This window comes from Numenius arquata, chromosome W, assembly GCF_964106895.1.
Source record: "Numenius arquata chromosome W, bNumArq3.hap1.1, whole genome shotgun sequence".
NCBI lineage: Eukaryota > Metazoa > Chordata > Aves > Charadriiformes > Scolopacidae > Numenius > Numenius arquata.
The window spans coordinates 22728084-22740108 of NC_133615.1; the positions used below are offsets into that span (position 1 = coordinate 22728084).

The 12025-nt window shown below is 38.3% G+C and overlaps 1 protein-coding gene across 3 annotated transcripts in view; it reads right to left on the reverse strand.

The window, feature by feature from the left end:
* Nucleotides 1-12025, reverse strand: part of LOC141476736 (kinesin-like protein KIF2A) — a 115103-nt gene that overhangs the window by 13065 nt on the left and 90013 nt on the right. For 2 of the 3 annotated variants that reach the window (XM_074165543.1, XM_074165542.1), the window contains exons 15-17: nt 11417-11527; nt 4412-4479; nt 1269-1419 (exon numbers count right to left, since the gene is read on the reverse strand). In XM_074165543.1, the coding sequence (XP_074021644.1) occupies nt 1269-1419; nt 4412-4479; nt 11417-11527 (330 nt within the window). Of the gene's footprint in view, nt 1-1268; nt 1420-2544; nt 2659-4411; nt 4480-11416; nt 11528-12025 lie in introns of all 3 variants that reach the window. The other variant, XM_074165541.1, reaches the window with a different exon arrangement.

The following is a 12025-nucleotide window of genomic DNA, read 5'->3' on the forward strand; positions in this document are numbered from 1 at the left end:
GGAAGAATGCTAATTTCTAGTAGGTTTTAACACCTACAGAAAGCTTGTTTTCCATCAGGGTATTTTGTTGTGCATACTGCAATAGACAGACAACAATTTTCAAAAAAGAGAACAGCAATTACATTCAATACATTTCAGGAAATCAAAATTAAATTAATCATTTGGCAAAAAAAAATGGAATAAATGTAAAGTGAAAAATGTAAAAAGTATGTAGTGATTAATACATTAGAAGAATGCACAACATGGATTTACAAACTGGGACAAACAGGACTTCTTCAGACATAAATAGTTAACAATCAAAGGGGAAAGGGCTAGGTAGGCTGCAATTAATGTTTTGGCAAAACAGTATGGTTCCTTATACCATGCCTTTAAAATCTTTTTAAAAACACACTGTAAAACTTAATTGAATTCCACATGAACAACGAAAAATTATGATATGAAAGGATATCTGGCTGGAAGGACTGGCCAGTGGGAAGCTCTAGGAATCACTAGCACGTTCTTATGAAATAGAGTCCTGGAAGAAGAGCCAGTTACTAAAATGAGAAATACAGCAAACACCATGAAAAGGTGTTTGAGAAGGCAGCGTCTTGAGAAAAATAAGTTAGGGTAGTAAGAATTTTTCTTTTTTATCTTTCATCAGCATTTTCACAAACCAAGTTTTAATCCCTGTTGAACATTTAAAGAACCAGGGCAAGAGCTGATAATCAGCAATGAGGGAAAAATGCCCTTTAGATGCCTATCAGTCCCAGCTCTCCACTCATGCAGCCCAGGGAGACATCCTGGGAACATGATGTGGTACTCTCCCAAACATTGCTCTGGGGTTTCACTCCATGAAAATCAAGATGTTGGGAAGAGGAATGATGGGTAGCCAGATTTCTAAATGCAGAGAAAGGCAAACTCACTTGAAACAGGTGTTGCATGCAGGGAAAGTAATGGTCAAAACCACAGGAGTGTTAAATAAAATGAATGCATTTCCCAGGCTACTTCTACCTACCTAGCAAGAGATGACACTATACTGGAAAAAATGCACATTAAAAAACGCAAGAGCCTAGAGCAGACCCTGCCTAGACATTAAAAGGCCTAATCAGCAAGGAACCTTTTTTTGTGTGTATGGGAATGAACATAATACCATAAAGTGAAAAGGTGAAGGGGCATGCTGTATCTACTTAATGATATTGCTAATAGGCTATAAATACACATTACTCTGGATTTGTTCTGCCACTGTATTTATCATCATCTCTTTTCATGTAATGCTGTAAACCACTCACGTTTTGTTCACAAAGAAGTTTGAGATCATCTCTCTGAGGAGAGCTCCCCATACCCCACTGTGTCTCTAAGTCATCAATCTGATTAGGAGCATGGTGTATAATGGGACGGATATCTCCTGCAGCACTAGGATCAACCATTAGCTCCTTCACCCTACAATCAGAAAATATTTAATTTGTAAATTAGTAACTTCCTGTGCAAAAGAGTCACAACCAAAATTAAAGCTCTATGGGTTTATGTGCACTTTAATTAATTTAATAAGGATGATGATGTCAGCTTCACAAATTTAATGTACTTTCAGTGACAAAAAGATGTTAGTCCAACTCCTAAAAAGAATGAACCATTGAATTTCAACTACTTGCAGGTGTTTTACAGTCCATCTTCAAGCAAGAGGCATTTTTTGATTGAAATCTTACTACTCATTAACTGTTGAGGGCAAAAATCTCCAAACCCTCAATATTAACTCCTTAACAATGAATAATATTTGAAAGAAAAGTTCATTCAGCACCCTAAACCTGACCATCTTTCTTTTTCTGTGCACACAATTGTGCTTTCAAAAAATTAGTCAATCAGTACCCCACTAGCTGTTATAAGCAAATCCACCAAGAATTCTGAAGAAAAAAATAATATGCAACCAAGTATCCCAGAATAGATCCTTTAATTAAAATAATTTCAAAGGTGAAAATATCTTATAAAAATGTTAGGCTCTTTCAGCATGAAAATAGTTTAAAAGATTGATAATGATTCTGTCCCAAAAAAGCCTATTTAAAAGAACGTTTATGAAACAGACACATCGAAGTCTGCAAGTATGCAAGTTTTAGAAAAAATTCTTCATTTTTTAAAGGGAATTTTTTTTTTCAAGTAGCACATATTTACTACAATGGAAACTATTTCATTCACCTTCGGAGTGATGAAAAGTTTTAAAAATATATATGTATTAAAATTGTTTTCTTTAAGTAGACATATTCAAATTACCCTAAACACAAACTTGTCAGATTTGGTCCACTAAATGTACAAAGGTGACATCACCATTTTTTTTTAAATATATGAAGGAAACTAGCAAGCCTGGATACAGTGTGGGGTGTGGATATTTAAGGAGGGTGAACAAAATAGTGGCAAGATGATTGCAGATCATGCAGAACCATCATCTGCCAAACAAAATAAAAACAAGGTATGCGTGACTCAAGGTAAGGGGACTAATGAAAGGTTGGTCTGTAAAAATACATTGCCAAAAAGAAAACTTAAAAATAAAGATTCCATGTATAGAATGAAGTAGACCTGGTGACTGAAGGAGAAAAGTCGTCATACTCATAGGAAGGAGAGAGATCAGAGCGACTGCCACTACCCTGTGAGAAGGGAATGTCCGAAGGACTAATTCCAAATTCCTTTACTCTGCAGCAGCAAAATACAGCAGCAAATTAAAAGAAAATGTTCTCATAAACACAGTTAAAATGACAACTCTTTGTTTAGCATCCTTCTTTAATAGTTTAACAATAAAATTATTTTTATATTAAATCACAAGTAAGAGTGTCAATATATTTAAACCTTCCGCAAATAGAGTTACAGATCACTAACAAAACTGAACAAAACCAGTGCTGCTAATTTGCAGGAGACTATAATAGCAATGTTTTCAGAAGAGTAATTCCAGATTTCAGTTCGTGCAGTTAATAAAATTTGCTCTGCATTCAATATTCCATTAAACTGCTCCTTTTAACATATCAAACCACTACAATACTTTAAATTCTATACTGCCCCCTGTCTTACACTGTGCAGACACTGGTGTTCGGCACCTAAAAACTAATCGTACTATGAAAATGATATATTGCTAGAAAAAATTGAAACACTACACAAAACACATGAAGCAACTTTACAGCGATAGTCATTTACTCCATAACAACATACAAATTTAACACCAAGGGGAAGAAACAATTTCAGCACAACAATTTAGTATACTAGAAATAGGTATTTAATTTGTTTTGCAGTGTCTTTTTCTGGAGTCACTTCAGCAATGCATATTCTATAAGGGATAGAAAGATCCAATGAGACTTGATGTATGAGCAGCATCCTTCGTTATGTTACTGTAAGCAGGGGAGCAGATGGGGAGTAGAAGCAGGGGACCAGGAAGGAAATCACATAGACTGGTCCAAGCCAGGCAGATTTGCTACTAAATCCCTTGATCCAAACACAAAGACATTCCTATACTGATCGGTAAGCTTCCCTAGCAGCACTTTGTGCCCAATTAGCGACTGAGGTAACAGGCCACTAGGTGATAGCCTCTTCTGGCAAAACCGGGATTTCTGATGACACAGAAGCTTATTCGCCTCCTTTGTTCTTTGCAGCAAAGCGGAGGGCTGGTGTCTGGGTCGCAGGTCTGACTGCAGGCACATGCAGGACGCCATCTCCACAGACATTAAACTAAGGAGAACTGCAGCTGGGGAAGGCTCCTTTCACACTCACTGAAGAGGCAAACACTTTCAGAGAGCAATACAGGTCTCGGAGGTGCTGCATCAGCCTCTGGAGGCACTAATTTCTCTACACTGATTATAAAGTCACTGTTGGATTAACTGACTCTTTACTTAGGGGTCTCAGATATTTGCCTGAAGTTGGTAAGTATAAAATTTGGGCCAGAGCAAATGCAGAATTTTCATAAGAATAAACTAGTTGAGATAGATCTATATATGATATGATATGCTTTATCATATATATAAAAGAAACAGGCTGGCAACTGAATGCAATTCCACCAAGGGGATCAAAAATCCCATTGCAGAAAGGTATTTCAGCTAACACTCCAGGGAATCATCATGAAAACCGACTACCCCTAATGCAAGAGATGATGCCTCCAGAGCAGGGACAAAACTAATAGGGGCACCTCCCAGATTCCTTGCAATCCACACGATATCCATCTCTGGATAATGGCTTAAATGCAGTTTCTATTGATTCTCTCGTAATGGTTTTAAAAAGTGACAAATTAAATTAAATGTGAGCCTGAATCAGTAATCAGTATTTTGGTTTTAATCTTATTAAGAAATGCAAGTGTGCTAAAATTATTCAAGTAGTTAAAATAATTATACAACATGGAACAACAGTATTCCAAACATCAGTGATCAAAAGCCAGTATAGCTATAAGCAATAACATTTTCCATACCTATTTGCATATCTCAATGTATTTAGACTGTTTTCACATGATGCCATCCCTGGAGAAATTGTAGCGATCTGGAGAAAACAAGCCATGCATTAATAAATCACTTTGTACAGATGAAAGGGTAGATGAATTCAAATTAACTGCAAACAATGATCCTGCAAACAATTATCAGATTATTTATATATATATCTTTTTAGACTGTTCTCCATTCAAGCAGACTGTATAATTGAGAGATCTATTTTGGCCACAGTTCAAAACTGTACTTAATAATATTAAAGATAAGCATGTGTTTAACTATTTTCCTAAGTAAAGATTTATATTTTTTTTCTGAACTGGATGTTATCTGTAAATACTACTTGATAGCTAACTTATTATCAAACATATCTGGAATCTATAAGTGTTTCCTTTTCCAATTAAATACAATACCCTGAAGATCTCACCTTCTTTTCAGCACTCAGCAAAAATAATAACTGTGATTGGGCAACAGCGGCATCATTATTTGTCCTAGCTTCTCTCAGTAGTCCATTTTTTTCATCTGTGCTCCTTTCAGGAGAGCCATAAAGGCACTACCCAGGACAAACACCTCTATGATCCTACACACTAACATTTTTTTCTGGCAGCACAGCATCAGGAGACTGAAACTGATGAAGATTAGATAACCCTGGTCTTCTCTTTCATCCTGCTGCTGACATTACTGTACAAAAGCACAGGTAGTCATCCTGAGAGGAATTTCTCCTACTGGGAAGAAAGGAAAAATATGCAGTGGGGAGGGGGTTAGAAATTCTAAAGAGCCTGCTACCACATAGACTTAAGTTTAAACCTCTAATACTGGTACGCATCAGTTACTAATGGAAACAAGAAGTGTAGATTTAAAAAGATCATATGATTGCATGTCTCTATAAAGCATTCTGGGTGCTAATTAACAAAAACCTACAAGTTCCTAAAATCCTGCCAAAGTAATTTACATGAAAGATGCATGCATCTCTTCCATCAGTTTAATGTTCAAAGTACATCATACACAACGTCATAATGCCAGAGGACTGCTCCAACTTTTTGAAGTGTATATGGTACAGGGAAGTGCCACTGTAGGTGCTGTCAGCTGTGCCGATGCCCCCTTCAGGGCACAAGAACCCATGCATAAGACTCAGTCTGTTGAATAGAAACATGCACCACATCATATATCCTCATGCCTCAACAAGTTCAGTCCAGGCAGGACAGGAAGACTCCCACCTCTCTGTCACTCACTTCCTCATTCGTAATTCTAAATGAGGATGGAAAAAGCAGCACTATTTATGGATAGAAATATCCTTAAGACCTGTAATTATCATTCTGAATGTGTCTATATTGCTTATAAGCCATCACAGTGGGATCAATGGCCCTTTTGGGACATCGGAGTCACCAAGTTCCTACTCACTCCCTGGAGAACTGAGGGGTCTGGCACTTTAGCTATGACTGCAGCATGTCAAGGATGCAGCATGTCAAAGATGCAGTACTGGTTAAAAAATTAGATTATTCTATGTAGCTATCTTGCAAACATCAAATTATATTATCCTACTATATAACTCTTCAAAAACAAGTTGAAATACTGTGTTCAGTTTTGGGCCCCTCGCTACAAGAAAGATATTGAGGTGCTGGAGCGCATCCAAAGAGCAGCAACAAAGTTGGTGAAGGGTCTAGAGAACAAGTCTTATGAGGAGTGGCTGAGGGAGCTGGGCTTGTTTAGCCTAGAGAAAAGGAGGCTGAGGGGAGACCTTATTGCTCTCTACAACTACCTGAAAGGAGGTTGTAGCAAGGTGTGGGTTGGTCTCTTTTCCCAAGTACCAAGTGATAGGAGGAGATGAAACAGCCTCAAGTTGCACCAGGGGAGGTTTAGATTGGATATTAGGAAAAATTTCTTCACCGAAAGGGTTATCAAGCATTGGAACAGGCTGCCCAGGGAAGTGGTTGAGTAACCATCCCTGAAGGTATTTAAAAGATGGGTAGATGTGGTGCTTAGGGGCATGGTTTAGTGGTGGACTTGGCAGTGCTATGTTAACGGTTGGACTTGATGATCTTATGGGTCTTTTCCAACATAAATGATTCTATGAAATGGTTTTGGAAACTATTTAAGGACAAGAACTTCATTAAAATTGTGACAACTAATACAGTTTAAAAAAATATTTATGCTAATTGTATATCTCTAGATTTCTTTAGAATGACACAGATCCTAGTCATATCTGTCCCCAAGGAAGTTATTTTCAAAATAATTTTTTGAAATTTTTTTGAGATTTGACAATAAGTTTCCGAAACATATTTTAACCTTATATACAGAAGAGGTGCTCCATTCTTAAAGACATAACTTTTAAAACTGGAACAAGAAATTCCATAAATGATAAAAGGCAAAGTCAAATAAAAATTAAGTGTAGAAATTTAAAAAAAAAAATTGATTCAAACATACCATTTAAAGATTTGTATATCCAAAAGGAAGTGGAAAAAGCCCAGTAGGTACTTAATTAATATCAGGACATTTCAGGAAACTCTCAGAAAGTTAAAATCACTAGTTTTTAATACATCTTTTTATATGTTTTCCATATTAAAAAGTATCACATATTTGCAAAGTGTCTTACTCTCTAATAGCACATTAGAACATTGGATCATATCTTTGTATTGTTGAGGAATTGCCTCCTCACTGACAAGCAAACCTAGCATCTTAAAAGAGGTCAAATTTTGATGAATTATCTTACATGTTTAAGAAACAATATTCTCAAAATAAATAATACTTCTATGTTGCAATCTCTTTAATTTATTTTGTCTGTAACAGGCTAAAATATTTTGTAGGAAATGCTATCATCATCTACATGTTAACTTGTTATAACAGTATTGTACAGCTGAATTGGGTTTGCGTAGCAAGGTTTGGGGGGGTGGGGGGTGGAGCTACAGGGTTGGCTTCTGTGAGAAGCTGTCAAAAGCTTCCCCCATGTCCATAGGAGCCAATGCCAGATGGCTTCAAGACGGACCTGTCTCTGGCCAAGGCTGAGCCAATCAGCGATGGTGGTAGCACCTCTGTGATAGCATATTTAAGAAGGGGAAAAAAATGGGGAAACAACAGCAGCAGAGAGAGGAGTGAGAATATGTGAGAGAAACAACTCTGCAGACACTAAGGTCAGTGAAGAAGGAGGGGGAGGAAGTGCTACAGGTGCTGGAGCAGAGATTCCCCTGCAGCCCACACTGAAGACCATGGTGAGGCAGACTGTCCCCCTGCAGCCCATGGAGGTCAACGGTGGAACAGATATCCACCTGAAGCCCATGGAGGACCCCATGCCAGAGCAGGTGGATGCGCCTGAAGGAGGCTGTGACCCTGTGGGTAGCCCGCACTGGAGCAGGCTCCTGGCAAGACCTTTGGCTCTGTAGAGAAGAGCCCATGCTGGAGCAGGTTTTCTGGCAGGACATGTGACCCTGTGGAAAGGACCCATGCTGGAGCAGTTCATGACGAACTGCAGCCCATGGGAAGGACCCATGCCGGAGAAGTTTGTGAAGGGCTGTCTCCCGTGGGAGGGACCCCATGCTGGAGCAGGGGAAGAGTGTGAGGAGTCCTCCCCCTGAGGAGGAAGGAGTGGCAGAAACAATGAGTGATAAACTGACCGCAACCCCCATTCCCATCCCCCTATGCCACTCTGAGGAAGGAGGTAGAGAAATCGGGAGTGAAGTTGAGCCCGGGAAGAAGGGGGATTGGGGGGAAGATGTTTTACAATTTAGTTTTTATTTTCTCATTACCCTAGTCTCATTTGATTGGTAATAAATTAATTTCCCCAAGTCAAGTATGTTTTGCCCGTGACATGAATTGCTGAGTGATCTCCCTGTCCTTATCTCGACTCACAAGCCTTTCATCATTATTTTCTCTCCCCTGTACAGAGGGGAGTGATAGAGCAGCTTCATGAGCACCTGGTGTCCAGCCAGGATCAACCCACCACCACAGTATATAACAGTATTGAACCTAAAAAGTTCTTCTATGATTTAATTTACTTCACATAAAGTAGGCACTCTTCTAGAGAACATAGCAGTGATCTCTCTGCAGTCAGCCGCAGAAATCTGAAATGAAAGTACTCATTATTAAACTATTTTTGCATTAATTTTTACAAGTTCAAAGCGCCACATGGCTCTGATGCAAACAAACAGTCAGTGTACCTGGAGGATAAGTACTCTTTTAATTTAATAAAATACTGTTCAACTTCAGCTATTATAAACCATAATGACTTGCCCTTTTCTTTTCCTGTATATTTAATAAGTAAAATTTTGCCAGTATATGATATAAAACCTAAACGTGAACATGCTTACAAACCGGGCACACCCTGCCGAAGAGCCACATGTAAATACCACACTGGAAGGCTGAATATATTTTCTTGATAAAAGAAGCAAAGGAAGACCCAGAAGACTGGTAAAGCTGCAGATCATTATCCACTCTTCTCACTACTTGGCCACTGGAGTACAAATCTCCTCTTTCCAGGGAACTGGGGAGGACTGGAGGTAATTCCAGGCTAAGGTATCTTCTACACCTCCCTCAATTCAATATACGCTGTTCAGAAACCTGTCAGATTTTTAGACTAGGCACTTTTTTTATGCATCCATCTAATTATCACAGGAACAAGCGCTGCAAATGTGAGAGCTCAATTCAAACAATCGTAAACATGCACTGTAGGTTTCTTTTCTTTCCCTCCTTCCTTTCAACTGTAATGCAGAGTAAGTCATAACCACCCAGGCGTTCTTCTTTCCACATCAGTATTTTAAGAAAAAACATTGCTGATTAAATTCTTGATAAAAATTACATGTAAACAAACGCTACAACTAGAATGTCACAAATGGTCCTAGTACTGAGAAACTACATGAAAAAGTAACAGGAAGAAATGAGTTTGAAAGCAGTATCTCATCATGAAAGGGTTTTCTAACTCTTAATTATAAAGCGACTGTAGTTATGTGAATAAGAAAATAAAAAATAATTCAAGCATATTTCCACTCACTTTCAGAGGGGATTTTTTCCTTAATTTAGAACTATATTGAATATAAAAAGAAGGAATGCAAGTTTTATCAGAAATTAAACATTTATAGATCACAGATTATTCTCGATGGCATTCTCACGCATTTAAACAGGAAAAAATGTTACATCAACTCTATGAGAAGAGTAATAAATAAAAAAGCTTCACCAAAACAAAGACAGCTTGTTAGCACTTAAAAGAGTGGTAAGGGTGATGGTGGGAACTTCATGAAACATTCACAAATGTTAATCCTTCTACATACAGAGAGCAATTCCCAACAGGCTAACTTTCCAAACCTTCTTCAGCAGTATGGATACATTGGCTAGAGATGTACAGTTTAGCTTTCTGTTCCTGAATAGGATTTATGAAGTTATGTCTCAGTGGAAAAAAACAATCCTGTTTTTTCATTAGAAAACTGAAGAATAAAAGATTAATCAAAAATGCTATTTTATCACCATTTTCAAATTAGAACCATACCTAATATCTAAAGAGAAGACTAGGCTGCCCTAACACCATGGTTTTCATGTTGTGGTCTGCAGACTTCTGTGGCCTCTAGACTAATTCCAATGAGCCTGTGAAAAGTAACCAAAGCAAATGTATTGGGTCTGGCTGAGATGGAGTTAATTTTCCCCATAGCAGCCCTCATAGTGCTGTGCTTTATATTGGTAGCTAGAAAGGTGTTGATACTTATAGGCTGCCCAGAGAGGTTGTGGAGTCTCCTTCTCTGGAGATATTCAAAACCCGCCTGGATCCATTTCTGTGCAACCTGCTCTAGGTGAACCTGCTTTGGCAGGGGGTTGGACTAGATGATCTCTAAAGGTCCCTTCCAACCCCTACAATCCTGAGATAACACACCAGTGTTTTGGCTACTGCTGAGCAGCGCTCTCACAGAATCAAGGCTGTCTCTCCAACATACCCCTCCTCGCCAGTAGACTGAGGATGGGCAAGATCTTGGGAGGGGACATAGCCAGGACAGCTGACCCAAACTGACCAAAGGGATATTCCATACCATATGATGTGTGCTCAGCAATAAAAGCTAAGAGAAAGGGGGGGGAAGGCATTCATTTTTGATATTTGTCTTCTGGAGCAACTGCTACACATACTGAAGCCCTATTTCCTGGGAAGTGGCTGGACATCACCTACTGATGGGAAGCAGAGAATAAATCTTTTGTTTTCCTTTGCTTCCATGCACACCTTTGCTTTTGCTTTATTAAACTGCCTTTATCTTGACCCATAAGTTCTTCTCCATCTTATTTTCTCCTCCCCCCGTCCTGATGAGGAGAAGAGTGATAGAGCAGCTTGGTAGGCACCTGGCATCCAGCCAAGGTCAACCCACCATAGCAAACAAGCCTAACAGTCGGTGTCCACTGCAGAGAGTTTGCATTTCCATAAGGAGAAACATTAAGGATGCACAAATAAAACCACTGGACATCTGTGCTTTTATCTGTCCTTTCCATCATCTACCAGAAGAATTCTGTTTTTCAGATTGATGCAAATGCACATTTATATAGTACACAACTATTCATCCCATCTATCCCAACTACTTCTCCCCTCAACAGCCTAAAGCATATTCTGATGCCTTTGATACCAATTCTAAATTTGCCTGTCATTTAAAGATCATAACTCACCACTATACTTACAGTCTACACCACCTTTTCCAAAATTCTGATTCAACAAACAATACTCTCATATAATTAAGACATTATTAAAAACAAACAATCAAACAAAAAAAAACCCTCAAGCTAGAAGTGTTTCTAGCTATGTGCCTAGCTAGAAAACTAGAAGCAATAAGAAAAGCCAATAAAAAGTGAGAAGGGAGCAAGTTATCTGAAATGGCTCTGCTGAAAGACTCACTCCAAATATAGTGTCAGTTAATGTATAAACTTAAGTCTAACACATTGCCAGGAGCAAGTGACCAGTTCTAAACATAAGATTCTAAATTCCCAGCTTCTTTTCTCTTTGTAATTGTTAAAACATACAGTTAAATAAACAAACTTACCATACAGGTACGGGAGTTTTCTCCTATGAATGAATCTCTTAGCACCTGAGTAAGTTTACTTGCTCTGAATGGTGTATGAGGTTTATTTCGGCCTAAGGCTCTAATGCACTCCTGAAAGAACAAACAGGTTTATATTTATTCAATCCATGTTAAAGAAAAATACATAATAGGAGTACAATTCAAAATCAGAAAATATATGCCTTAGTTATGTCGCTGTCCTCTAAGATATCATTAAAATTTACTATTAAAACTTAAATTCAAGAAGCGTTAGGCTTTTACCTCTCATTTAGAGAGGTAGGAACTTATAAAAGACTTAGGAGCCTAAAAACTTTCTGAATCTTATCCAAAACGTTTACATATATTGTATCCAACAACAACAACAAAAAATTCAATATTGATGTTAAATCTCCAGACTAACAATTATTTCTGATTATGAGCTGCAAAAGCCTGAATAATCTACAGCCTCTGCCAGCAGAAGCAGCACAGACAGTGACTCCCATTAACTCTATCATTTAAAAGCAGTAGCTTTGATTCTGGCTCTACCACTGACTTTCTTTACAGCTCAGAAGAAAACACTGGTGCCCAAACTTTCTGAAAGCTTCCACAGGT